A 26,538-nucleotide genomic window follows, 5' to 3' on the forward strand; every position below is an offset into this window, starting at 1 on the left:
AAAATGTGAAAACCAGGATCTTTTTTTTGGAGGTTAATGACTCGGAAGTTGGTGCCGGCAGCGGAAAGTCAACACAAACACCCTAATTGGGGATTAGTTTTTCTCTGGCGCAGTTCACCTTGATGTGGGTCAGCAAAGCCTCGGAGGGAGATGGCGTGCTCGGCCCTCACCCCAGGAAAGAGCTGTTCCCTGGGGATCATGGCAGGGCAGAGGGTGTCAGGAAATCACCACCCAACAATTTCAGCCCTCATTTAGGTCTCGAGTCCAGGTTCAAGAGGGTGAAGGGGGGGAAGAGAGGCAGAGACACAAAAGCACTGTGAGCCCCAGCCCTTCTGCAGGCATCGCCCCACGTTTGGTGTTGCATCCCCATCCCTGATCGCTGGTGCCGCTGAACAGCAGGAGGATGCTCAGGTTTGCACAGCCCACGAGACACACAGTGCCAGCGCCCAAATCCCACAGGAGACAGCAATGCGCCGGGAAGCTCGTGGGATGGACAGGCTTCCTGCTTTATAAATTCTTCTAGTCATTTCCAGTGGTTGGCAAACTCCTCCAGGCATGCGGCCAGGCCCTTGCGAGCCTCCGGGAAGGATGCGGCTTAAATGCAACGATGCAGCTTTTCACATCAGGAAACGCATCCGCACAGGGACCCAAACCCGACCGAGCCGAGAGCGTAGAAATGCAGCAGAAAACACCTGTTTTCTTGCTAGGCTTGTGGCCTCCGGCTTTGCCACATGTCCTGCCACCGACCTGCCCGCCGCCAGGATGCGTCACCGCTTCGGCCCAGGCTTCTCGTACATTTTGTTGTCCGCTCGCAGCCGGATCTGCGTGGTCATGCTCCTGAGCAACGCAGCCTTGTAGCAAGCGGTGGAATCTTTTATGAGAGCCGCTGCCATTCCCGGGCCAGCTCCCAGGCGCGCTCTTGGCTGCAGGCAGAGGCTGGTAGAGCCACGTCAAGCGGCTGAACTCCCCCCCCCCCGCATGTAATTTCATTTTCAGGAGCTGATTTATTATTACAAGAAGCAGCGTGGCACAGGGTGTTTCACGGGAGCGTGTTGGTGGCCTCAGGTACGCCCAGGTCGGCCACTCTTCGGGAGTGTTGTGTCCCCAGACGCTGCCATCGGCGGTGACACGGCAAGAGTCACCCTTGGGCCCATCAGGTGAGGAACTGGTGGTGGCTGCGGGGAGAGGGCAAGGACAGGAGGCAGCTGCTGGCTCCTCTCCTGGGGACAGGGACAGCGCGGGACCTGCTCCGGGGGGTGACGGTGCTGGAATTGGCCGTTCTGCTCCGGTTCTCCTGCTGATGCTCAGCACCACGGCAAGGGTGGTGGTGGGGAGCGATGGAGGGTCCCAGGGGGTGAGAGCAGCCCCCGGCTGCCCCGGCGTGCTCCGCCGCCCCGCAGAGTGCGGGTCCCGAGGGGACAAAGCCGGGACCCACCCGGGGGGGGGGGCGGGCACAGCTCGGGGACCCCCGCCAGCCCCGCGGGGGGGAGGGGGCACGACCCGCACTCGCCCCCCGGCGAGACACCCGTGGCATCAAGGGGAGGGTCCCCGCACCGGCCCGGCGCGGACCCCCCCCCTCCCCTCCGGCCACCGGGGCCACCTGCGGGCGGGCGGGGGGGGGGGGGGGGGGGGGCGGGGGCCGGTGCGGGCGGGGCCTCCCGCAAACCCGGCCCCGCCCCGCAGAAACTTTCCGTCGGCGCCGGGCGCTCGGCGGGAGCCCGGAGCGGGGCCGGGGCTGCAGCCGGAGCCGGGCGGGCCCGGCCCTATGGGCAGCGGCTGCCGGCGGTGCGGGGCGGTGCGGGACGCTGCCCGCCGCGGCCATGTCCGCCGAGGCTGCACCTGCGGCGGGCGGCGAGGGGGAGCCGGAGCGGGGCGGCGGCGGCGGCTCGGCGGACCCCCCCCGGCGGAGGAAGGCCCGGGTGGGCTCCCTGCGCCGGGCCCTCAGCTGGCTCCGTGGCCGGCGGCGGCGGCGCAAGGGCGGCAGCCCCCCGGCTGGGGCGGAGAGACGAGGTGAGGGGCGAAGGGGCTGCGGGGGGGGCTGTGGAGGTGGGCAAGGAGGGGTCGGGATGGTGGCCAATGAACGGTCAAGGTGGTGGCCAAGGAGGGGTCGGGCTGCTGGGCAAGAGGGGGGGTCATGCTGGTGGCCGCGGCGGTGGCCAAGGAGGGGTTGGGGTGGTGGGCAAGGAGGGGTCGGGCTGGTGGCCATGGCAGTGGCCAAGGAGGGGTCATGGCAGTGGCCAAGGAGGGGTCACGGCGGTGACCAAGGAGGGGTTGGGGTAGTGGCCATGGAGGTTGGCAAGGAGGGGTCACAGTGGAAGCCAGGGAGGGTCAGGATGGTGGCCATAGAGGTGGGCAAGGAGGTGTTGTAGTGGTGGCCATAGAGGGCTCGAGGCGGTGGCTGGGGAGGGCTCATAGCAGTGGCCAAGGAGGGGTCACAGTGGTGGCCATGGCAGTGGCCAAAGAGGGGTCACAGTGGAAGCCAAGGAGGGTTGGGGTGGTGGCTGTGGAGGTGGAAAAAGAAGGGTCTTGGTGGTGTCCGAGGAGGGGTGGAGGTGCTGGCCATGGCAGTGGCCAAAGAGGGCTCACAGTGGTGGCTGGAAAGGAGTTGAGGTGGTGGCTGTGGCCATGGCCATGGAGGGGCGGAAGTTCTGGCCATGGTGGTGGCCAGAAGGGGTGGAGGTGCTGGCCGTGGTTTTCATGGAGGTGGCTGAAGGGGGGTGAAGGAGGTGGTGGCCGTGGTGGTGGTGGCCATGGGGGCTGTGGTGACCATGGTGGCCGTCATTATGGTGGCTGCAGCAGCAGGCCAGATCCAGCAGGCCCTGGTGTGATCTCGACCCTGCCCTGAGGGCTGGTGCTGGTTCACTGGGTAGGTTCTCTCTCCGCTGAGTCAGAAGGTCACTGGGGCTGAGGGAAACCTGGAGGGACGCCAGCCAGTGCCGCCGCCGCCTCCTCCTCCTCCTCCTCCTCTGCCTGGGCAGGGTGTTTGCATGCTTCAGGTGTGGCCCTTCCTGTCCTAGATATGGCCCTTGGCCCAGCCGATTTGCGGATTGCTGCCTTCATAACCCAGCCACGTCCTTGTCACCCTGACCAGGACGATCCTGCAGCGGAAGGTGCTGTGGGTGCCCCCTCTTTTCTGCCCTGGGGCCATGTTATGGGGATCCGTGGGCTCGGCCCAACCTCCCGTGGGCCGGGACCTTCAGCAGAGCGATGGGTGGTGGCGTGTCTGGTCATGCTTGTCTCCTCGGCGCGGTTGTTTTGCAGTAGTAGGTGTCCTGGTGAGGCAGCAGTCGCTGGAGGTATCAACCCATGCAGCGGAGAAGTGCTATATGTCCCCATGCTATTGGGGACATCGTCTGCGTCATGCCACTGCCCTCCCTGCAGGGCACCTCTGGCGGGGACGTCATCATGCTCTTGCCAAGGGAGAGGCCGCTTCTGCGGCACCCAAACACAGCTGGATGCCATTGCCTGGGACTTTCTTCCTCGATTTGCCCTGGGGAGTGAATTTCCAGGCATCCAGGACTGCATGCAGGCACGTTTACCGCTTGGAGAAGCGCACAGAGATCTGTGATAAGAGAGGAGTGGCCGGGGAAAGGCAAAAGGGTCTTGGGAAGCAGCCAGGCTCTCCGCTTAGCAGGTCCCTCGGATGCTGCGGTGCCTCCCTCCTGGCCAGCCGCATGTGGAAGCTGCTGCCACAGCCCGACGCTGAAACCTGAGCAGAAAAAATGAGATGTGCTGGAGCATGTGATGTTCCTCTCTGCAGCGCAGAAACGTCCCCAGCAGCTCTGCTGTCCCTTTTTTGTTGGTTTTTTTTTTTTTTTTTTTTTTTCTCTAAGGTTATAACGTTCGCCAGCTAATCCTCAAAATGCGAAGTCACTGCCCATCAGGGTTGCAAGCTTGGGGACCTCCAGCCCACTTGCCATGCCCTCTGCCACGAGCATGCCCCACCGAAGCAGCCTGCCACTCGTGTCAGCCGGGGCTCCGTCACCATTCGGTTAGGCATCCCCGTGTCCCGGGGAGCTGCCTGTCTGCCCGCGGTCCACGCTGGCGATGCAGGGGCTGTGCATGCCACGGCCGGCCCCGGGGCTGCAGGACCCTTCCCCTCCAGGCTGTGCTTGCGGCTGTGCTGGCAGCCCGCGGCATCCCCCTTGGCGGGGCCGGGAGGTGCCACGTTTCCACCGCGTTGCCGCTTGCTCGGTGGCATGCAGCAGGGAAGCGGCGTGGATGTGCAATGGTTGCAGCTTGCGTGCATGATTGAATCACCCTCCCTGTGTGCTTCCAGCGTGCAGAGGGCGCCGGGAGCCCCACCCTGCTTAACCGCCTCCAGCCCAGCTGCGGCCGTGAGCATCCTCAGGACACTGCCAGCACCTGCCGGGGTTACCAGCATCCTTCCCCTCCAGGTGGGGGATAATGCTTCCCTGTATGATGGGGGTCGGGATGCTTCGAGCGACAGTTTGGGCTGAGCTGTGGAAATGGAAGGAGCGATGGCTCCGGCAGCACCGAGTGCCGGCTGCTTTATGAGGGTGGCTGTGGCTGCAGAGCTGTGTGCTGGAGCTGGGGGCTTCGGCCGCTGCCATGTGCAGCTCTGACCTCCCCAGAGGCTGCATCGGCCTTGCTGCCGACACCATGAGCCCTTGTGCGGCAGGAGCTGGCTGGGCTCTGCCCCAACCTGGGAATTTTTCCAAACATCAGCTGGGAGCTGTGGGAGGGGTAGAGGGGAGAGAGCTTCAGCAGGTCCTTTTAGGCTCTGAGCACCCTCAGCTTTCCCCCTGTGTCTACATGGTGCTGGGGGGTGGTTTGGATCAGGCCCATGACCTGGCCCATCATCCCACTGTTCCTGTGGGTGGCTTTGGTCATGGAGGGGGGACAGGGCGCCTCCGACCATCCACAGTGTGTCCTGACCATGCAGGGTCTTGGGATGGCTCTGTGGAGGGGAAGGGAGGAAAGCCGTCCTGAGGAGACGTGGGTCAGGACCTGGGCATGTGCCCGTTCACGACCTGGGTGTCAGCAAGGTCGAAATTGCTCAGCACTGAAATCATGGGAGCAGGAGGATGAAAGCATTTCCACTTTGGATCAAACCCGTGGATCCGTCTAATCAGAGATCCCATCTCTGGCCGCTCAAACAGCTGAGCTATGTAGAGGAAAGACGTAGTAATCCTGCTCATGGGCGAGTTTCAGGCCACCTCTCCGCGGGGGGAACACCAGCGGCTTTGTGCTGGGCAGGGGCACGGCTCCATCCCAGCTGGAAGCCAAGTCCTCTCCCATTTCCCGACTGGATGCTCTGCCCTGTTTGGGCAAACGGGCCCCACTGGCTGCAGCATCCCCTTTGAACGCTAGTGCAACTCTTTGCTGCAAGATAATTCCTGGTGGGAGCTGTGATGTCCCAACCCCGGAGATGCAGTGGCTGCCAGGGTGCTGCCAGCCCCGGGCTGTTTTACCTGTACGCAGCCAGCCCGCTTTGGGCACCTCTGTGGCCTCATCCCTGTGGATGATTTCTAACGTGTTTATTTCCACAATAACCTTTGGAGGCCAAGGAGTGATTAACCCCTGGGATGGGAACTGAGGCGGGGAGAGTGTCTGGGCTGTGCTGAGGGTCTAACAGAGAGCAAGGAATTGGGGTGCTCGGCCAGCTCCAGTGTGCTCCGTGTGGTTGCTTTTTCCTGGTGGAAGCTGAGAGCAAGAAAACTGAAAGCTTTTCCTTCTCTGTGAGCGCTGCCTGCAGCCCCTCGGATGAAGGCAGCCTGTTAACCCTCAGCGGCATGGCATCAGCGAGCCTGCGGTGGTGGAGTCCTGCTGCCTGCAAGTGCTTTTAGGCCATTTTTTGGCTGCCACTTTATCCGGGTTTCACAATATTCTTCTTAATTCCCCGATGAAGTAAAGGAATCGATGTTCCAGAAATATTAAATTAGGGTTGGCTTTTTTCTCCCTTTTGATGCCAGCTTAGTCCGGCAGCAACAGATTTCCTGACTTGAGGGGGGTCGCCGTGATGTTAAAAATAAAGCTTTAAATGCGCACAGCTGCTTCATAATGTTAGCAAGCGCTTGTTGGAAACCGTGCGGGGTGGCTTCGCCGTGTGCGTGGTGAGCTGGCAGCAGCGCGGCGAGCAGCGAGTGGCAGGGGCTGGGCCGCGGTGGGGACGGTGCCAGCGGCGCCGGGCTCGACGCCGTCAGGTGGTGCACGTGAGTCCTCAAGGCAATTTGGGGCTGGGCTGTCCCTGCGTGTTGCTCCGGTAATAACTGAGATGTGAAATGTCCCCGGATGCTTGATTTGCTCCCGTCTTCTGCTGCTGTGTGGCGTGTGGTTTGGTGTAAACTCAGGCTTTGTGTTTTAGTCCTGAGCTTCCCACCTCGAAGGAGGGAGGAGAGGTGTAGGCACCGCTGCCCGCTGCCCCACGCCTCCCGCTCCCTGGCACTGTTTCCGTGCGTGTGTGGGAATGAATTTGTTAATCTGCGAAAGGCAAAGAATGACACTTCAGAAAATGTGAGCAGCAGGAATCCCCTGGCTGGCCCAAACTGGCAACGGTGAGCGGCTCTGTGAACAAAGAGAGGTGTGTCTGCAACCACAGCTATTCCACCTGGAGACAACTGGAAGAATTACTCTTGCAAATAACGTTCCATAAGATCCGATAAAACTATTTCACCGGAGTCATATTTCTCTTCAGAAGGAAGGTCTTATTTCATAAGACAATATCATCATTGACTTTGACTCCAGCAGCGATGGGAACATAAGCCTTCGGAAGGTGAAGAGCTGGGCAGCGATGAAGTGAAAAAGCATTTCTCTGCCAAGCAGGAGTTGGAGCCCTGGGCTGGTCCCCATGGCTCCTGCTGTGCCCGGGTAAAAAATACCTTACGCAGAGCAGGGAGCTGAGCTCCCTCTGCTTCTGCGGGCTGGAACTGGAGCTGTCATCGGCAGAGCCGGCCTGGACTCCGGCTTGAGCAGGAAATCATTCAAAACCTTTCTGGTTATGTATTTCTGTTAATGATTGGGGATCTCAAGTGGGGTTTTTGTGTTACCTTTGCCTCGCTGAGCTTTACTTCCCCGTGAAGGGAACAAGGGCTGAATTCCTTTCTCATTCAGGCAGCTCAGCTCCTGCGCCGTGTTTGCTTGGCGAGGGGATCAGGTTTAGAAAACACCAGGAGAGACAGATAAAACACCATGAGGGATGGATAAAGCACCAGGAGGGCTGGATCATTCCCCTGTGCCGGCGCAGAGGGGTCCCCACCGCCCTGCGCTTGGGCTGGCCGGTCTGACTGAGGGAGCGCGTGACTTCGGGCCGATCAGATGTGCTTGCAGCAGTCATACCGTGATGACAAGATCTGTATCTCATGAGCAGCTTCCCCCCTGCTCCTAGCTCCTTGTTATATCAGAGTCCTCTCAGTGAATAAAACTGCGGGTTTCTGGCCTGGAGAAAAGTCTGCCTGGAGTCAGCATCTCTTCCCCCAGTTCCCCATTCTGGAATCAGCATCTCTTCCCCCAGTTCCCCATTCTCACCAGGCACCTCACAGATGGGTTTTGTAGCCTGTCCGCTGTGCTGAGAATTGCATGACGGGGAAGCTGCAAGTGCTTCCCTTCCCCTGCCACGCTTTCCATGCAGATTTCTGGGTGTAGTGATTTAAACCCAGGTCTGGCATGGAGAATGTGAGCAGCCAGCTGGCAGCGCAGCCTGTCACGGGTTTCAGAGGGGTTTGTGTCCCAAAGCAGTGATGGGGCAGCAGTGCAGGTTAAAGTGGGGTCTGTGGGGATGCTGGAGCTGCCCGTGCTGCTCTCAGCCCCCCAGCTAGGGCAGGGACCGAAGCGTGGGACCCAGGAGGAGCTGGAGCTGGGTTGCCCCTTGATATTTATGGCACACGTGGGCTTTGCTGGGTTCCTGGGTCTTGGCTCCCTCTCAAAGCCCCCTCAGCACCTCCAAGGCTGTGGCTGGCTGCGGCTGGGGGCGGCGAAGCTTTGGTGCTGGCGGTGGCTGCGTTCGCTAGGCAGGTGCTGGCACGGAGGGCGTCTGTTTTGGGAGCGGAGGGGGAAGTGTCTTGCTGTATCTGGGGCAGTCACAGGCTCCAGCCTCTCCTTTGCTTGCAAGGAGAGAAATAAAAGTTCTTCACTAGGAAAGCTGCAAAGGAGCTCCCTGCATCACTAGGGAGGGGGAGTGAGCGGCACGAGAGGTCTCTGCACCCTGTTTTGGAGCCGCTGCAAGGGGATTTAGATCCCAGGGAGGCCCAGGAGGTGCTGGGCAGTGGGAGGATGCCCTGTCCCACGCTGGAGATGGCCTCAGCCGATCCAACTTCTGCAGCCTGGGGGAAAAATCATCTTCCCCAGCCAGTCACTGGGCAGAGACCTGTGATCTGTTGCACTTGTGACCATGACTGTGTTTAATCCCACCTACCCTGAGATGGAAAGCCTGTTTCTTGGACTGGGTACAGCCAGTAATGGGAAATAGGGAATAGTTTCCTACTGGATCCCCCATTCCCTTAACAGCTCCCACCGCAGATGGGGCAGGGAACGCGCGGGGACACTGGTACAGCCACCCTGGTGCCAGGCACCATCTGTGGCACAAGATGGTCTCTGCCCTGCCGAGTGTGCCTTTTGGGCAGCAAACCAAGCTGGTGAGACACTGAACCATCAATATTTCCATGGCAGAGAAGGAGACTGAAGTCCAAAGATTAATTTGTTGCTGATCACCTTGGGAGGTCAGGACAGAGCTGCCAGTTGATTTTTCTTTTATTTTTCTTTTTGTTGTGGTTTTTTTTTGTTTTGTTTTGTTTTCATCATCTCCCCAGTTTTGTGCCTTTCCCACAAAACCCTCCTTCCTATTTATCCCAGTCTTTGATGAATCACGTAAGGAACATAAACATTGCCAGCAGGAATTGCCCGCCGCCTGGCCGGCTGACCCCTCCCTGCCCTCGCAGCATTTAATGTTCTAATTAAAAATCAGGAGGGAAAGCTGGGTTTTGGAGGGGGCAGGCTGGCATACGTGTTTCAGAACGGGCAGTGGCGGGGCTTGTCCGTGCGGCGTGGGCAGCTGCTGGAGCAGCACTGCCCATGCACCGAGCTGCCCTTCCCCTGCCCGCCCCAGCCAGCTCAACGCTTGCAAAACCTCATGCAGCTGGAGCAGGGTCTGGAGCAGGGAGAAGCCGAGGTGCAGCTGGGGAAGGGCATGGGAAGGAGGTGCTGGTGGTGTGAGCTGACATGGATACAGGAGTCCCTGTGGCTCGCTCGGCTGTGACTTACCCCAGAGAGAGGAGTGACCGTGGAGAGGGTGGCAGAGAGTTAACATCCACCTACGGGCGTGTGGGTGCTTGCCCCGAGGTTGGGTAACAGCCGGACCCAGCCCGCGTCCTCGGGCACTATGCTCCAGCCTTGGAAGTCCTGTTCTAGCCTTGGCCGTGCTGTGCCAGGCTCAGCTGGGGTGTCCCTGTAGGGCTGGGACCCCCAAGCCCCGGGAACGGGGGTTGTAGTCTTGGTTGTCGGAGCTGTGCTCAGGGATAGGCAGAAATGGTGGCGGCTCGGTGGAGCGTGGCAAACTCCCGGGGAGGAGGGAGCAGGGCCGGAGGCGAGCGCCGTGCCCGGCTGTCCTGATGTTTGGGGATGTTTGGGGACCGGGGGTCTCCCTTTGCCTGCTCGGCCTTGGCTGTAGCGCCCACACATCCCTTCCGGAGGGATGGGGCTGGGAGGGTGCCGTGGGATCCTACGGGCGATCCCGGCAGGCCCCTCCTCTCTGCCTGTACCATTGGCTCCGGCACAGCCGCCTGCGAGAGCTGAGCTCTACCGGAGCCGGAGGGATGCGAGCCGGCGGCTGAGAGCCGTCGTCTCCCACGGCTGCCGGGGCCACGCCGGAGCCCGCTCGGCTCTGCCATGTAGCGCCCCGGCCTCCTCCACCCGGTTGCGGTGGAGGGTGAGAGCGGCCTCATGGGCAACGCACATCGCAAGAGGAGCCCAGCGGGCGTCAAGGCCGGCTCCTCCTGGCTCTTTGGCCGCACTGGGAAGCCAGGGGCAGGTAGGAGCAACGGGGCTGCCTGCAGAGGGGCTGTGGGGGGGTCCTGGCTCAGTGCCTTTTGGGGGGCTCACGCTGGAAAAGTTTGCTGCTTCTCCTCTGCCCCTGGCGTGGGGTGGGCAGGACCTGAGCCACTGCAGCCGGTGGCTTTGCTCACCCTGCCCTCCCTGTGCAGGAGGGGGCAGGATCAGGCCCTCTGACCCCAGGTGCTAGAGCTGGGGAAGAACGTCCGGCTGCGTGCAGGGTCTGCGCCGACATGCCGGGGACCAGCCGTCAGCTGGGCTATCAGGACACAGATCATCTGCTGAATTAGTTACTGATTTGTTTTCTAAGTGGCGTCCCAGCAGTTAGGGCAGGGACACAGGGCTGCCGGTATCGCCCCCCTCCTCGGCCTCCGCTCCATCCCGTGCCTCGGTTTCCCTTGCTGCGCCCTGGGGAGTGGCAGATCTGGGAGCATTTGCAGAGAGCACCGGGCTGCTCCCCCCTGCATCCATCCTGCGCAGCTTGCCCATCTTACTCTACGCACATCTGTCTGTCTGTCTGTGCACTGATTGCTCCGCTTCTTTATGCTCCGGCTCCACAGATGCAGCTGAAAAGCCCAAGAGGAGGCAGGGGGCAGGGGGAGTTCTTTTCTGTGGGGAATGGGAGTGGGGGAAAGGGTCCCAGGCCAGCCTGGACCCCTGTATTGAACCATCAGCCCTGGGGGGTGCCTGGTCCTGGTGAGCTCCCTCACGCTCCATCCATTAGAGCAGGGCGGTGAGAGCAGGGAAGGTCTCTCGCAGTACTGTTGTCCCATCCCGAGGCTGCTAATTTCCCTGCTGATTTCCTTAAACCGTCCCCATCCTGGCCTGAGTTGGGGAGGGGACTTGACCAGCTGGTGGGCAAGGCTGTGGAGTCGGTAGAAGCAGGGCTAGCAGGTCTGGGATGGTGGGAACCGGGTGGTTTTCTCCTGCCAGCCCTGTGGAATCCATGGCTCCGCTGTCCCTCCTGCCCTTGGCTGCCCCATTTCCCTTGGTCTTTGCAGTCAGCAGCTGCCCAGATGTGGTGAGCCGAGCTGTCCGCAGGGTAAACAAGGTCTGGAGTCAACCCCTCGCAGGCTTGGGGAGTGACCACACCAAGCAAAACTGCCCTGGAGTGGGGGGGCCCCCTCTGCTCAGTGCCTGGGGGACCTGAGGCAGGAGCGGTTACAGCAATCGTCCATGGCCACACAGGGACGGTGTCTCCTTTGCCGCAGGCTCTCTGCTGTCCGCCTCTCCTTGCCGCTGGCTGCGGTCTCCTCTCTGCCGAAGTCATCCTCTCGTCGTGGTCTCCACACAGGAAGGGCTGGGTGCCACCGGCCAGGCTGTGACGTAGCCAGGCTCCTGCTCTTCTCTGCCGTTCATGGCTTTGCTGGATGCCATCCCTTTGCCTGTGCCAGCGGTGCAGGTGGTGGGGTGAGCCGCTTCCCCTGGAGAGGGCTTTTGGGTGCTCATGTGAGCATCCCTGGCACCCTTTCCTTGTGCTGTGCCCATCCAGACCCTCATCCCCTCTCCATCACCCCGCTAGGCTTGGGTGCCTCTTGCCAGTCCCTGAACCAGGACCATGGGACTGCCGGGGGATGCTGCTGCCCTTCCCCAGGGCTGGCCAGGAGAAGCCCTGCTGCATTTTGGATGCCCCGAAATGCAATACAGTCAGGGCAGATCCTGTGAGGCAAGGGCTGGCGCTGGGGCCCAAAGGCCGTGGGGTGGAAGGTGCTGAGAAAACATGGGGCGAGTTGTGTTTGTTCTCTGCGGCGGCTCCATGGCAACGGTGCGGCGACCACAAAGCGAAAGAATTTGCATTGTGTCGCTTCAGCATTTCGGAGGGCGCAGCCGGGATCACCGGCTGGGGGCAGGGTGCACCGGCACCCGCCGGACAGGCCCCCGTGGTCGCTGTTGTCTCACCCCTGCCCCTCACCCAGACCCTGCGAGACCCTTGGTGCTTCTGGATTTTGGGTCTAATTGCACATAGCGGGCAACTGGATCAGTGTCCCCCATTTCCCATCTCTCCATCGCCGGCTGCCTGGGAGCACTGGTTTGGCCCCACTGTGCCCACTGCCGGCAGGTCGGGCCTGGGCAGGCGTCGGCAGCTGCCTTTGTGCTTCTGCCATGCGCAGGGCAACGTGAGCACCCGCTGCCTTTTGATCCTGGAGGGCCAGAGCTGCGGTCCGCAGGGACAGGGTTGACCAGGCAGGAGCCTCAGGAGCATGGCTGAGGGCTGCCGGGATCGCTGTACCTGCTGCAGGCAGCTGCCTGCAACCTGCTGCCTGCCGCCTTGCTCTCTGCCTGGGCCTCCCCACCCTGCTTCAGCAGTGCCAAACGCACGCGTCCCTGTCCCCACGCCGGAGCGGGGCCTGGCTTGCTTTGGGCTGCATCCCCTGCCTCTCCTCCACGGGCTCCTCTCTGGCAGGAGCTGCCGGGGAAGGTCCTTGAGCACCAGGGAGACTGAAGCCTCTTATCACCTCCTTATCAGGACGGCCCTGCTGGGCCCTGCTGAGTCAGGGTGGAGGAACGTGGCGGCCGGCCAGGCTGCGCCCCGCGGAGTCAGCAGGGATGCGGCTGCAGCCGGTGCGGGGCTCCCTGGTGCGGGGTCCCCTGGCACCTGTGTCCCCGTCGGTGGGTGCTGGGGCAGGTTGTGGGGGAAAATGCCCCAGAGGGAGGCAGGTTTGGGGCGAGGGGTGACCTGGGGCCATGAGGCTCGCCAGCAGCGGGTACCAGTGCCTGCCCTAGATGGTGGTGGAGCCCCTCGGCAGCCCCAGCTCTTGCCGTGCAGCTCCAGGGTGGGCTGAGCAGCTCTGGGCGTCTCCTTTGCAGCCGGTCTTCGTGCCAGACCCACGCTGGGCCGGCTCCGCAAACAGCCGGGGGAGCAGATAAAGGCAGGGGCCTGCCCCGGCGGGGGATGCGCCGAGATTTACACAGGCACTTTCTCCGGGCACCGGCACATTGGCCTGCCGGACCCGCCTGCCGGCATCCTGCTGCTGGCTGAGAGGTCTGAGCCCTTCCTGGTGCTCCGTCCTGCTCCAGGAGCAGGGGAGGAGGTGATCTGTGGGTGTCCCGGGCAGGCAGCTGCCTCCAGCACTCAGCTCCGACATGCCGTGCCGTGCCCACTTGGCAGGCGCCCCGTCACCAAGAGGCAGGGATGGGACCTGCCGTTCTGCTGCTGGTTATCAACCCACCCCCCCCATTTTGGTGGTAGCCCCAGCCCCATCTGACAGCTCCTCTCCCATCTCCTCCCCTGATCCCGCATCGCTGCGTCCATCTCAACCCCCGGTTGGAGGATCATCAGCTCCCCGGTGCTTCCTCACTGCCTCCTGCCAGCGCTGCCGAGCGAGAGATCCGCAGGCAGGAGCAGGGTTGGGTGCTGCCTGCAGGACGGTGGATCCGTGCACGGAAAAACCTGCAAGGTCTTGTCCCTAATCCGTCTCCTGGATTTGCTCCTGCGTGGAGCCAGGTACCTGCTGTGACAGGCACGCCTGCCATTTACAGAGCACCCTCGGTACCCTGCAAACACGCCGGGCATGACGGCACGCGCCGTGGGGACGCAGCCAGCTCCGAGCGCCGCGGCAGGGTGCTGCGGTGGCATGCATGGGAGGTAGAGGAGAGGACGCTGAGGGAAGGTGAAGCCAGGCTGTAATAAAGCTGTGGACTTTGTCATAGCTCCGGGGAGGGAGGAGGTGCCGGTAGCTTGTTCCCCGCAGTGTGTGCCACTGGTGTTGCCTCCACGGCCGTGTTGTTCTCGAGGCTCTGCCCCGCCGCCCTCTCCCGCCCCGTGCTCCCCATCTGGGCCGTTCCCGCCCGGATCCGGCTCCTGGCCGGGGAAAGCTGTTATTTACCTTCAAACCTGTTTGGTGGCTTCTCTGGGGAGGGGACGGGTGCGGGGTGGGAATGTGGTGGGACGGAGGCTCGCTGGGCTGGAACAGGGACTGGGGATGGGAGTGGGGCGCAATCGGGCATTGGGGTGGTCCTGCCTCCCACCGCGGTGCAGGGACCCCTGCTGTGGGATGTTGCCAGACCTTTGCGCCGGGTCCACGATAGCACCCGGGCTGCCTGCAGGGCATGCGTGGGGCAGCAGCCAAGGTCAGGGCCAAGACGGCTGCAGCCCGTTGCACAACCAGGTGTGCTCCTGCCATGACAGCAGTCGCAGCTGGAGGCGGCAGGTTGGGCTGGCCGAGCAATGGCTCTCCTCCGAGAGGGTTTTCACCCTGTGCTGGATCCTTTGCCATGGCCCGTTGGCTCGCTGGGGCAACGCAGGGCAGTTTTCTGCGCTATGATTTAAAGGAAGAAACCGACCCAAGTTTGTGTTCCCATTTTGATATTAATTTTATTCCTGCCTTTGCGTGGGATCTTGTTTGAGAGTTGAGCCAGCAGTGCACATCGGGTCGTGTTTATTTGCTTTGCAGAGATGTTTTCCTGGCCGAAGCAGCAGCCCCCAAGTGAGGCCAAGGGCGGGCTGCGGCCCCTGGGCTGGCGGCGGGGGGCTGCGTGGCCGGAGCCACAGTAAATATTATTGTGCTCTTATCCTGCTTAGAGAGAGCGCGGTCCTGCAGCGTGTCCCAGGGCACAAATCCTGTGCAGTGACAACAAGGGCTCGGGGAGTGAGGGTGGCCAAGCTGGTTGCCTCCAGCAGGGCCGTGGCCCCCAGCCTCCCTCGCCAGCTGAGGATCAGGGAGCAAAGGCAAGGCAGGAGGCAGGACAGGGGGGTACAGTTGGGTGCCAGGTGCCACCCAGGGCCACGGAGCTGCCCAAGTGGAGGTGGTGGGCCCAGAGGAAAGATGGATGGGCTTGGGCTCGTAGAGAGGTGGCATCGCTCCCGATGGGGAGATGCCAGCAGGGCTGCTGTTTTTTTCCAGAGGAACCGGCTGGCCATGCTGCAATGGGAGAGGCCGATTTGGAGGGAGCAGAAGGGCTGGATGCTGGAGCAGAGGGGCTGGATGCTGGAGCAGAGTGTGGGGGCTCTTGCAGCCATGGTGCCATCCATGTGCTGGCTGCTCGCTGGGGTTCATGGTGCACCCCATTGGTGTTATTCATGCTTACGGCATCCACAGGCAACTGCCGCTTTGCCCCTCTCCAGCATGGGGAGCAGAGCCTGGGGTGCATGCCTGGACACTGCTGGCTAATGCCTGGGAGCAGCATGGTGGAAAGGAGCCCCAAAGGGGTGGGAGAGCATCGACCTCATGGGGCAGGGGTTCTTGCTGCCTTCTCACTGCCTTCTCAGTGCCTTCTGCACCATCCCAGCTGCTGGGAGAAGGAGGTGAGGTCTCCATCCCACTGAGCAGGAGGACACATGCAAGCAGGTTCTTCTCCCCTTCCTCCCCTGGGGACCTCGCAGCCCCTTCCCTCCGGCCTGCCAGCTCCCCCCTCCTCCCCATTTTTCTCCGGTGAGTCAGTGGTGGTGGAAGGGGCGGGCAGGGAGCTGCGCTGCCTGTTCCCTGCCTCCTGCCGCAGGACCCGCCGCTGCGCAGGGAGAAGGCAAGTCAGGGCAGTGCCGTGCAAGCAGAGATGGATGTTTGCAGCGGAGTCCAGCCAAACCTGCTGCTTGCAGGAGGCAGAGGCCTGGCGAGGACGGGGACAGGAGCCAGGGTTTCCTCCTCCATCTCTCCCTGTGTGAAGAGCAGCATTGTAGCTAAGCCAACTCCAGGAGAGAGCTGGGCCGGCACCGCATCCCGCTTGCAGCATCACTGGTCCAGGGCTGTACGGCCGTGTTCGTTTGGGGTGTCAGCTCTGGTCTCTCCCCTTGTGCAGCCCTTCCCATTCCCACCCCGGTGTCCTCCAGCACCTCTCTGCTGGCACAGAGCAGAGCAGGCAGAGCTGAAAGCAAGGTGCCTGGGGTTCCCTGCCACTTCCTATCATTTTGCCTTGATGTAGGGCTGCTTTGCTCCCTCCAGACCATCCCTGCCACCAGTAGCAGCAGATACCAGCTCTGAGTCAGGGAGACCATCCTTGAGAGGCTGCCCAGCCCCGAGAGGCCTCCGGCTCCTTCTCTGGGAGGTTCCCACTGCCGTGTGCAGATGATGCACATGTGTCAGATCAACGCCGCCAAGCCTGGAGGGGACGGGGTGATCCAGGGTGCGTCACAAGGAATGCACGAGGGACAGGACGCCAGCTCCGACCGGGCGTGTTGCTACCGGCACCGGCTGCAGCTGCAGCGGCTTCCTCGGCCCACCAAGATCCGCAGCCTCTGCCACAGGATCAGGCCTCTCTCCCTCCTGGCTTCTCCTCTTTTCCAGTTCCTTTTGCAGCAGGTTTCGCCGTGTGTTGACAGAGCTGGGGCGAGGCCATCCGGGCGAGGAGGACGTGGTAGCGAAGGTCACAGGGAGTGGGAGGAGAAGCGGAGACTGCTCTTTGCACGCCGCAATGCTCCCCAGTGTCAGCCCTTGGCACGAGGCTCCTCCGCGGCCAGGCAGCCCTCCTGCCCCGGCTGGGTGGTGGCCGCGGCGTCCTGCCCGGATTATCCTTTGGGTGATTGCAGGCAGCGTTGCTGAGCTCCTCCTGCCCTGAGCTGCAGGGGTGTTGCGCTCAGGAGAGGGACACGTGTTTCCATCAGCAAGGGACAGTCTCAAGGCCCTTTGGGTCCTCACAGGTGATGGGCCACATACAGGGAGAAGGAGCAGGGATGGGCTGTCTGCCGGCACCTGGGAATGTCCTTACAGCCCCTGGCAGCAGCTTCCACGTGTGTTGCCATCAGCAGATCCACAGGGCTGAAGCTCAGCTGTGCCGGGGCCCTGGACCAGCAGCGCAGGGGGGACTGTCCCCCTTGACCCACAGGTCAAGCCGCCGGTGCCGTGCCGGGGAATCCCGGGTGCAGCCCCAGCCACCGAGGCAGAGCTGGACGCGCCATCCCGTCGGGTCAGACCTGGCGTCGCTCTTGGCTGCGTTTGCCCGCCGTCGGCCGTGGCCCTCGCTGGGGCTCGTGACGGGCTGCCTGGAGAGGAGAGGGCAGCATTCAGCGCAGCACGTGGCTGCCCGCTTTGTGCATCCTCAGCCCTTTAATTATGTCCCTTTTCCACTTGCGCTGTGAAAAGAGCTGGGGAGTGTCTGCCTGCAGCCGCCGGCACCTTCTGGGTGAGTGTGTGGGCAGCGGGGCCGATCCTGCCTGTGCTGGAGGCAGGGTGCTGGGTTATACATAGCAGGGGCTGCAGGGTGCTGCTTATATTTGCTGTGATGGGCATGTAGGAGATGCAGGGGAAGAAATCCTCCGTAAGCTGCCTGGCTGGGGACACAGAGATGCCTTTTGCAAGGTCAAACTGTCCCTCAGGCTGCACGTTCATGCCTGGGGTCCAGTGGGACCCTCACTCTCTGCTTTGAGTAGCGCTGCTCCATCTGCAGCCAAACCTCTGTCCTGCTGCAACAAACTCTGGGTGCAGCCCACGGGGAGCTGGCAGGGCAGGGGAAGGAGGGTTTGGTAAGTCAGCTCCCGGGTGGCATGAAGACAGCCCTGCCCACTGGGTAAATACTGGGAGCTCTTCACCTTTTGGGCTAAAATACCTGGAGATGGGAGGGATGGAGCTCCCTGAGGCATTGGGCACCGGGGGCTGGTGGACAGGCAGCTGGGAATTAGCAAATTCCCCTTCTGTGTGGTGCCCCGCTGCTGCAGGCAGCCTGCCTGCTGCCTGCCAGGTGGCGCGGGGCTCCCTGGCACCCACCGCCCCAGGAGCATGCAGCACCTTGTGCTGTGGGGATGGGTGACCGTCAGCGCCGCGGTCCGCGCCGGTGCCTGACTGCGGGGCATTTCTGCCCCTGCCTTCACGTGCCCCTGTGCCAGCAGCTGGAGCTACTGGTTAGACTGGTCTGAGACCTTGTTCTCCCCCGGTGCTGCCAGCTCTTGTGACCATGACGTAGCCGTGCTGCATGCCCTGTCCCTAAGGACAAATGCCCTTTTCCCCGTGATGGCTGGTGTCCTCTGGGAGCAGGGCTCTCCCTGGCAGGACTAGGGGGGGTGCAGTGGGTGCCAGGTCCCGGGGGGCACCAGGGATGGATGAGGAGGGGGAATGTCGGCACTGTTGGCTGCGGTGTGCCACATCCCAAGGGCTGGTGCTCGCCGGAGGAAAAGCTTCCCAGCTCCTCCCAGCTGGCTGCACTGTTGTGGAAGCGAGCAACTGGTTTGTGGGAGATGCTGTGCTCAGTGGGGAGCTGGCAGGGAGGGTCCTGGGGGTGTCTGGGAATGCAAGAGCGGGGAGTTGGGGAAATCCCGGCCCTGAGCCTAGCAGGAAGGATCTCTGCCGGCTGAGCCATGCGTGGGAGGAGGCGGGAGGGCTGGGGGTGAGCAGGGAGGCCAGAGGAGGGGCCCCCACTCTCCTCCTCCCGTGACCAAGGAGCACGGTGGGTGCAGCTGGGCTGTCGGCTCCTGCCGCTGTGCAGCCATCCCCCCTGGGTCAGGCTTCTCCCTGCGCGCAGGGAGCTGTGCTGGAGCCTCTTTGCCCGGCGAGCATCCTCCTGCCGCGCGGATGAGGACAGAGAGAGGGAGCTGGGGGCCACCAGCATCCGCCTTGCTGGCGAGAGCCGCTCCGGCACAATAGGCAGAGCCTCTTTGGGGGGCGGTGGAGCCCCCGATCCTGCGGGGACCAGACCCACTCCCCAGCCACCATGGTGGTTTTCATGGGCAGGAACCTCTCCTCTCTTCTGGCTTTCTTCAAGAAGAAGGGTGAGTGAGTGGGAAGGAGGGAGCAGCTCGTTGTCCTCACACAACCCGTGCTTGCCAGGACCCCTGCGTGCCCGGCACTGAGCGCTCGCCCACCCGCAGTGGGCAGGGGAGGCTGCCATCCCAGGGGGAGGGCAGGGAAGGTCACCCCAGCCCCGGCCTCGTCCGCTGGGAAGTGAATGGATTAAATCACTGCGCTCCTCTTGCCGGAAGGCGGCTCTGTGTGTGTTGTGGGGGGGGGATGTGGGGTGAGGGGCTGCTCAAACTGAGGGAGGAGAGGGCTTAGGGGAAGGGGAACATGACGGTGGGGGGGCTGTGAGTATCTCTTGGACCCTGCAGGGTCCCACACCAGCACAGGGGTCCCCAGCGCCGCCACCCGCTCTCCCGGCCTGGCCGTGTCCCTGGTGCCCGCTTGCTGTGCCGTGGGTGCCGGTGGAGGCCGAGGCCGGCGTGGCGGCATGGCGTGGCAGGGCGGGCCGGCTCCATTGTTCGGGGCCTGCTCCTTTGTGCGCCGGAGCCGGAGCGCAGCCGCCTCGCTGCCTGGCTGGGCTGGCCAGGAAGGGACAGGAGACATGGGGGACAGCGGATGGATGCGTGGTGCCAGCGATGCTGAGCAGCAGGTGCCCATGTCCCTGGGGTGCTGCCGCCAGCCCTGCCGGTTTCCTGTGCTCACCCTTCCCTTCTTCAGCCTGAAGTTGTTTTTTTCCAGGTAGGAAGAGTTTAAGGCTTCGCGGCAGGCAGGGCTGTGCAGGCAGGAGCAGGCAGGGCTGTGCCCGCAGCGCTGCAGTGCCCTGCCTGGGCAATGCCAAGCGCAGCCCCCAGCAAGTGCCCGGAGCCAGTTGTGGGCACCCCAGGGTGCTGGTGATGGTTTGCGGGGAGGGGGCTGCGAGATGGGGTGTGGAGGGCCCCGTGCCAGCCCTGGCATAGAACATGGCGTCTGCAGCACCCAGGGGGGCTCAGACGGGGGGGATTCGGGTCCTTTGGGATCTCTGCACCCGGCTGTGCCTCGGTTTCCCTTGTCTGTGCAGTTCTCAGCCTGCCTGGGCACAGGGTGAGTCCCTGCTCTTGGGGTGCTTTGCAAGGCCTGGGGATGATGCAACCCTCCAAAGGGAAAGTCATCGCCTTTCTATCCTCATTTCATCCCCCCGGGCTGCCCCTTCTCCGCTCAGCTGCTGACACAACTCGCTGCCTCGTTTGCTCCTAACGAAGGTTCTGGGGAGGAGGGCGGTGCTGTGCCCCAGCTCCGCTCCGGCTGGCGGGGAGAATATCCTGTGCTCCGCGGTGGAGAGAGCCCAACTCCAGCATATTGACCAGCCGGGCAGAGCTGCGGGAGACAATTTCTCCTATGGCTTTTCCAGCACCCAGTTTGGAGATGAGCGGGATAACGTCATCCCGGGCTGGCTGTCATCACCCGGCGTTTCTCCCAGCTCTCTGGGACCGCATCCTGTGGGTGGGGGTGCATCAGTGGGAGTGTGGCTGTGTCCCCCCAGCCACGCTGACCCCTCTCTCTCCACAGGCGCTGCCAAGGGCGAGGCCGAGAAGCGGCTGAGTGTGCAGTATACAGCAGGCGAGGAATGCCCCGACAACGTCTTCTTCCCCAGCACACGGCCTCCGCACCTGGAGGAGCTGCACAACCAGGCCCAGCAGGGACTGAAGTCCCTGCAGCACCAGGGTAGGTGTCCTGAGCCCCGGCGTGGCCTGGGGGTGCGGTGGAGGGTGCAGCCAGGCGGCCCCAGCTCCTGGCTGGCCACGCTGCGTGGGCGGCGCGATGGGGCTGACCAGAGTCCAGTGCCGGGGCTGGCAGCGGTGGCTGGGGTGTGCGGGCAGTGCTGCCGGACTAGCAGCCATTTTGTTGGCTGGCAGCTCCCCCAGCTCCTCCAGAGGGATTTACCCCCTGCCTTCCCTCCACAGAGAAGCAGAAGCAGACCAAAAGTGCCTGGGACCACGGGGACACCAGCAGCCTCCAGGTGAGCCCAGCTGAGGAGCCGGCTCAGCCCTGCAGCACTCTCAGGGTGCCCTGGGGGTGAGGGGACACAGGGCACCCCTCCGTCCCCCCGGGGTGGTGTTTGGGGGCTGGGGGCAGATGGGGAACCAACCAAGGCTGCAGGACCATGGCTGGGGGGTTTGTGGGGCGGGAAGGGGTCTTGTGTCCCTTGGTCTTATCCCCTTTGCCCCGTCATGAGCTGCTGTCCTTGTCCTCAGCCTTGGCACATCCTGCCCTGCCTTGTGGGGCTCTGCCTGGGGACCCCCACTGTGCCTGCCTCCCTCCGTCCCTCTCTCCCCCCCCACTGGTGTCCCCTGGCAGCCCCGAGCGAGGTGGGGGCACAGCACGATGGGGACCGTCAGCCATATCCAGCCCCATGGCCGGGCCCCTCCCTGGCTGCTGACGAGGAGAAACTCCCACTCTCTTGGCTGAGCTGGGCTTTGCTGTTTCCCCAGGCTCTGACCCCACTGCCAATGCCTCACCCGCCTGTGTTTGCTCAAGCCGCTGCCTCCCGCTGGCTTTTGGCCCCCTTAACCCCTTGGCAGCGGGGGGCTGGGAGCCCCCAGGCAGGCAGATCCATGGGGGCTGCAGGGCTGGCTTAAGATGGTGTGCTGGATGGAGGGGTTGGGTGGTGATTCACGCCAACGTGTCTCATCCCGACCTCTGCCTGTGCCAAGAGATGCTTTGGAGGGATGGGGGGGCACCGAAAGCTGTGCCTGTCACGGGGCTGTGCCGCCGGCCGTGCCCGGTGGGGCACGCACGTGCTGCGGGTCCCCAGTGCGGCTGCGTCGCTGCCTGCCTGTCCCCGTCCCCCTCCCCGCCTCAGCCCCACGCCCCTCTCCCAGCCGTGGCAGCCCTCCAGCGCCGGGCTCCGGGGCACAGCAGGGCTGGGCGCAGCCATGGGGCCATTTTTGGCTTGGTACAGCGATGAGGCCAGCAGTTCTCTCGATGCGCCTCCGATGGGCCGAACCCTGCCTCGCCTGCTCTCCGGGGGGCTGCGAGGCCACGCGGGGTCCCTGGGGCTGCTCCCGGCCCTGCTCCTGGTGGGAGGACTCTGGATGCCGGCGTGGCTGACTCAGCCTTTGGCCCTCGGAGAAGCTTTTGTCTCAGCAGCGCTGGGCTGCAGAGTCAGTTTGCAGCGGAGAAGGGGCCTGGCGGGGGCCAGGGCAGCTCCATCCCCGCAGCCCAGGGTCCGTCTGAGCCCACTCTCTGCCCACACAGTCCTGCGCATCCTCGGAGGATGACAGTGTGTCCTTCCGGAGCCGGGCGGCCTCTTGTGCCACGGACAGCACCTCTGAGGACGCCCTCTCCATCCGCTCCGAGATGATCCAGCGGAAAGGTACCTGGCTGCGGGGCTGGGGGGCCGGGTCATGCAAGCCAAGGGGGTGCGAGGGGGGCCAGGGCGCATGGCAGGAAAGCTGGGCTCTGCGTTGGCATGGCCACAAGTCAGTGTGGGGATTTGGGAGCCCTTGGAGAGAAGAGAGCAACTCTGGTTGAGTCAGAGCATTGGGGCTGGGCGAGGGGGACAGACGGACGAACAGACAGTCTCCTCCCTGCTCAGACTGCACGGCTGTTTGGCAGCTGCTGGCGCCTCTCCGGGCTGCGCTGAGCGCCTGAGCCCAGCTTGTCCTGGAGCATCTCTGGCAATGGGGGGGTGCTGGGGATGCTGGGGATGCCCTGGCCAGGGCCCCCCTCCGCTGGCTGGACCCACTCACGCCTCTCGTAGGTTCCACCTTCCGACCACACGACTCCTTTCCCAAATCATCGGAGAGGGCTGGTAAGAAGAGGAAGGAGAGGAGGACGACGGTGCTGGGCATCCCCCAGCATGTCCAGAAGGAGCTGGGTAAGGTTTGGGGGCAAGGGGGGATTTTTAGGGTTTGGTCTTGTTGCCCAGGCTCTGTTTGTCTTGGGTCGGTGCGTCTGCCTTGGGGTAACACCAGGTTCGTCTCTCCCTGCTCCCAGGTCTCAGGAACAGCCGGGAAGCCAAGGGTCGCCCCGAGGCTGATGGCCGAGGGCAGGCGGGGCGCCGGGAAAGCCAGGTGCTGCAGCCTTTGCTGAACGGCGGGCAGGTCTCCGGCGACGCCGTCCGTATCCCCACCATCGATGGGAAGCTGCAGCCGCTGCCTGTCCCCGGGGGCGCCCGCGTCTGCCTGGGAGCCTTGGAGGCAGACACAGCCCTGCAGAAGCACATTGACCGGGTTTACTATGATGACACATTGCTGGGGAGGAAGACGGCAGCCAAGCTGTCGCCCATGGTGAGGCCAAAGTCGCTGGCTGTGCCGGGCATGACCACCAACACCAGCCCGCCGGAGCTGCTGGGCCCCGTCATGTCAATCTCGCCCCAGGGCACCTACATGTCCAAGATCATCCCCAACGCCATCCTGCCACCCATGGTGGATGTGGTGGCCCTGACGCGGAGCAGCGTGCGGACACTGAGCCGCTGCAGCCTGGTGTCATCCAGCCCAGCCTCCGTGCGCTCCCTCGCCTTCTTCTCGGACCGCAGTGCCCGCAGCCGCGAGCCCTCTTCCTCCAGTGACAACTGGAGCCATTCACAGTCCACAGAGACCATCGTCTCCAACAGCTCCACCATCTCCTCCCAAGGTGGCTCCAACCACCGGCAGCCCGAGGCAGGGCCACACAGTGAGGTGGATGCTGCGGCTCGCTCCGACGCCGACCAAATCAGCGTCTATAGCTCCGCCAGCTTCGCCAGCTCCTGCTCCAAGCCTGCCACCGGCCCCGTGTCTGGGGCCCCCGGACTCCTGGCTGTGGGGGGCAGCAGCGGCCGGGCATCCCCTGCCTACAGCACAAGCAGCCAGGCGGAGGGCTCGGATGCAGGCAGCCTGGCCAGTGAGCGCTCCTCTGCCCGCAGCGTCTCCCTCAGGAAGATGAAGAAGCCCCCAGCCCCCCCTCGCAGGACCTACTCGCTTCACCAGAAGGCTGAGGGGGAGCCCAAGGTGCTGGGACTGCCCCCCAAGCCCAACCGGCGGTCCCAGCGGGAGAGCAGCGCGCCCTGGTCCCCACGCCCTGAGCCCTTCACCCCCACGGCCGAGGATGAGGTCTTCTCCCCATCATCACTGAGCGAGACCAGCAGCCTCCGCTCCGAGAGCCTGGCCGGCACCAGCTCCCCTGAGGCCTCGCGGGGAAGCCCTGGGGTGACAGTGATGCTGAGGGAGCCCCGGTCTCAGCCCAAGTGGAGCTGCCCCGATGGGTCTGACCGCACTATGTCCCCCTCCAGTGGCTACTCCAGCCAGAGCGGGACGCCCACGCTGCCTGCCAAGGGGCTGGGTCCCCCATCTGTGTCCCCGGGCAGGGCTCAACCCCAGAAGCTGGACCGGGTCTGCTCCCTGCAGTCGCCTGCACTCTCTGTGTCCTCCTCCCTCACCTCCATCTCCTCCTCGGCCTCGGACCCGGCACCCCCTGAGACGCTGCCCTGCCGCTCGGACCGGTTCATCATCCCACCGCACCCCAAGGTGCCCGCTCCCTTCTCCCCGCCACCCATCAGGCCCCAGCAGCCCACGGCCCCCACCGGTCCCCTCCTCGCCTCGCCAGATGCACCGGTGCGCAGCACTGCCTGCCAGGAGCCCTCGGCCAAGCCCAGCGGCAAGTCTCCACCGCCATCGCCGCCGCCTGCATACCACCCACCTCCCCCGCCGGCGAAAAAGGTGGAGGGAATCCCCCAGGCCACCAGTGAGACCCCCGCTGACACCGCCTGGCCCCCGCCACCCCCACCAGCTCCCGAGGACCATGACCTGTCCATGGCGGACTTTCCCCCTCCGGATGAAGCCTTTTTCTCCAGCCTGCCCGATGCTGTGCTGGCTCCGGTGGCTGGGCAGAAAGCAGCACCGAGCCCAGGGACTGCGTCTTCCTCATTCTCGGCCGCCATCTCCTCGTGCAGCCAGCAGCAAGGCCTGCCGGCCGGGGCACCACAGCCACCTTCCCCCACCAAGCCCCCTCCTGAGGCCGCTGTGCCCCCACCACCGCCTCTCCCCCCACCCTCAGCTCCGGCTCCACCGCCCCAAACCAGCCTTAAGAAGGCGGCCAACGGCCCCCAGGCAGACGCCAAGAAGGAGCCGGCGTCGCGGAGCAAGAGTGGCCCCGTGCCCAAGGAGGACGCCAGCCTGCCCATCGTCACCCCCTCGCTGCTGCAGATGGTGCGGCTGCGCTCCGTGAGCGTGGAGCCGCCTGCCAGGGCCGGTGCTGGTGCCGAGGAGCGGCTGGCGCCCCAGAAGCCCGTCCGCCGGTCCCTGTCCACGCGGCAGCCCCCTCCTGCCAAAGACGCGGTGCCTTCGAACCAGTTCCACCACGCCATGCACCTCAAGGCAGCCGCCTTGTCCTCCGGTGAGGCCGCGGAGAAGCCGCCGGGCAGCAGCGCGGCTCTGCCCGGCCCCGAGGGGCCACCCGGGGACGGCCAGATCTCCCCCAGGAACAAGTCACCAGCCTCCACCGCCAGCTTCATCTTCGCCAAGAGCGCCAGGAAGCTCGTGATCGAGACGCCCTCATCCCCCGAGGTGCAGGCTGACCTGAAGAGGAACTTGGTGGCCGAGCTGATGAATTTCTCGGGGCAGCGCTCGGCAGCCCCAGCTGCTGCCCAGCAGGGCTCCAGCAAGATGCAAAACCAACGAAAACCTGGCAAGATCCCCCCTCCAGTAGCTAAGAAGCCTTCGCTTGGCCCGGGGCCGGCTCCTTCCCCTCTGAGCCCAAAGGCACCAGGGGCAGATGCGCTGGGCTCCCCCGTGCCGGACGGGAAGGGCAAGGCAGCACCGGCGGACGAGAGCAGGACTAACAGTGAGCCGGCAGGGACGGCGGCCTCGGGAACGGAGGGCAGGAGCTCCACGGAGCCGCCGGCTCAGAGCCTCCCTGCACAAGGTACGTGGGACAGGGCCCCAGTTCAGCCATGCCGTGGGCTGACGCCACCATAGGTGCTCGGGCTCCTGAGCTATAGGCTCCCAGTGCAGCACACGGGCCGTGTTGGGGCTGGGGTGGCACCAGGAGAGCCTGGCCACGAGGCCAGAGTTGGGGCAGGGCTGTGGGAAACTGGGCTCAGGGTGGCTGATGGCCTTTTCCCTCCCGCCTTGCAGACAGACGGGGAGAAACAGCCTGAAGGATGAAGCTGCAGGACTGGCGCACCCACGGACAGGAATCCAAATCTCTCAGGGACCTGGGCAGGTCAACGGACGAGTGTGGAACTGGCAACTAACTTAATACAAGAAGCAAACAGCCTTAGCCTCCACGGCCTTGATATTTATGCAAAAATGGTGTTGGTTTCACTTTCCTAAGTACTACAGCTTTATTTTGCTTTTTTTTTTTTGTTTTTTTAACTGGGCTCAAGGCCCGTGCCCAGAGCCAGCACCTCCTCCCTGCTGGGCTGCCGCTTGGTTTGTGTGTGCGGAGCAGAGCAGCCACACGGAGAGGAGTGTGGGGGCCAAAGACACTGGAGCTGGAGCCGCTCTGCTCCCAGCCAGCTGGGCCTGCGAAGAATCGAAGCACTTTGGACACGGGGAACGGGAAGGCTTCGGCCACAGCAGTGCCCGAGGGGATGCGGGCAGGAGCAGCAAAATGGGATGGAGGCGCTGGTTGGGAGGGACCACGGCCTCGGCCCTTGATGGAAAGGCAAGAGGGGGGCTCTTGGCCAGCACCGATCTCTGCCCGCTGGCCGCAGGGTGAGCCCAGCTGCCCAAGCTGGGCTTTAGGCTCTGGGGTAGAGCCTCCACTTCTGGTTCTGTAAACGCGGGTCACATTTTGATTTCTTGATTGTAAAAAAAAGAAAACCAGACCAAACCAAAAACCACCAACCCTCTGCCGCTGAGTAGCTGCTCAGAGCTCTGTACCTGGCTGGTAAAAATGATGACCGAAGCTTGCTGCCTCCTGTGCTTCCTGGCTTACGGCCACGGCCTTGCCCCACACGGCAGCTGCCCTT

At 63.6% G+C, this 26,538-nt stretch overlaps 1 protein-coding gene across 3 annotated transcripts; it reads left to right on the plus strand.

The window, feature by feature from the left end:
• Positions 1-1,736: 1,736 nt before the first annotated feature.
• Positions 1,737-26,474, plus strand: NHSL3 (NHS like 3). Of its 3 annotated transcripts, none has more exons than XM_064471093.1 (7): positions 1,737-2,010; positions 20,154-20,309; positions 20,549-20,604; positions 21,843-21,960; positions 22,348-22,464; positions 22,584-25,487; positions 25,700-26,474. In XM_064471093.1, exons 1-7 carry the CDS (start codon positions 1,821-1,823, stop codon positions 25,720-25,722), a joined length of 3,564 nt encoding a protein of 1,187 aa, XP_064327163.1. In that variant the 5' UTR covers positions 1,737-1,820; the 3' UTR covers positions 25,723-26,474. The 3 variants fall into 3 exon arrangements, with proteins under 3 accessions (XP_064327163.1, XP_064327164.1, XP_064327165.1); XM_064471094.1 differs by lacking the exon at positions 1,737-2,010 and adding an exon at positions 9,754-9,985; XM_064471095.1 differs by lacking the exon at positions 1,737-2,010 and adding an exon at positions 18,306-18,640.
• Positions 26,475-26,538: the final 64 nt, after the last annotated feature.

Source organism: Phalacrocorax carbo, chromosome 22, assembly GCF_963921805.1.
Source record: "Phalacrocorax carbo chromosome 22, bPhaCar2.1, whole genome shotgun sequence".
NCBI lineage: Eukaryota > Metazoa > Chordata > Aves > Suliformes > Phalacrocoracidae > Phalacrocorax > Phalacrocorax carbo.

Excerpts from the sequence above, each read along its gene's own strand:
- NHSL3 (XM_064471093.1), top strand. The coding sequence starts at position 1,821 with ATGTCCGCCGAGGCTGCACCTGCGGCGGGCGGCGAGGGGGAGCCGGAG. Across the intron at positions 20,605-21,842 it reads GGGACACCAGCAGCCTCCAG|TCCTGCGCATCCTCGGAGGA; the intron begins GTGAGCCCAGCT and ends CTGCCCACACAG. Across the intron at positions 25,488-25,699 it reads TCAGAGCCTCCCTGCACAAG|ACAGACGGGGAGAAACAGCC; the intron begins GTACGTGGGACA and ends CCCGCCTTGCAG.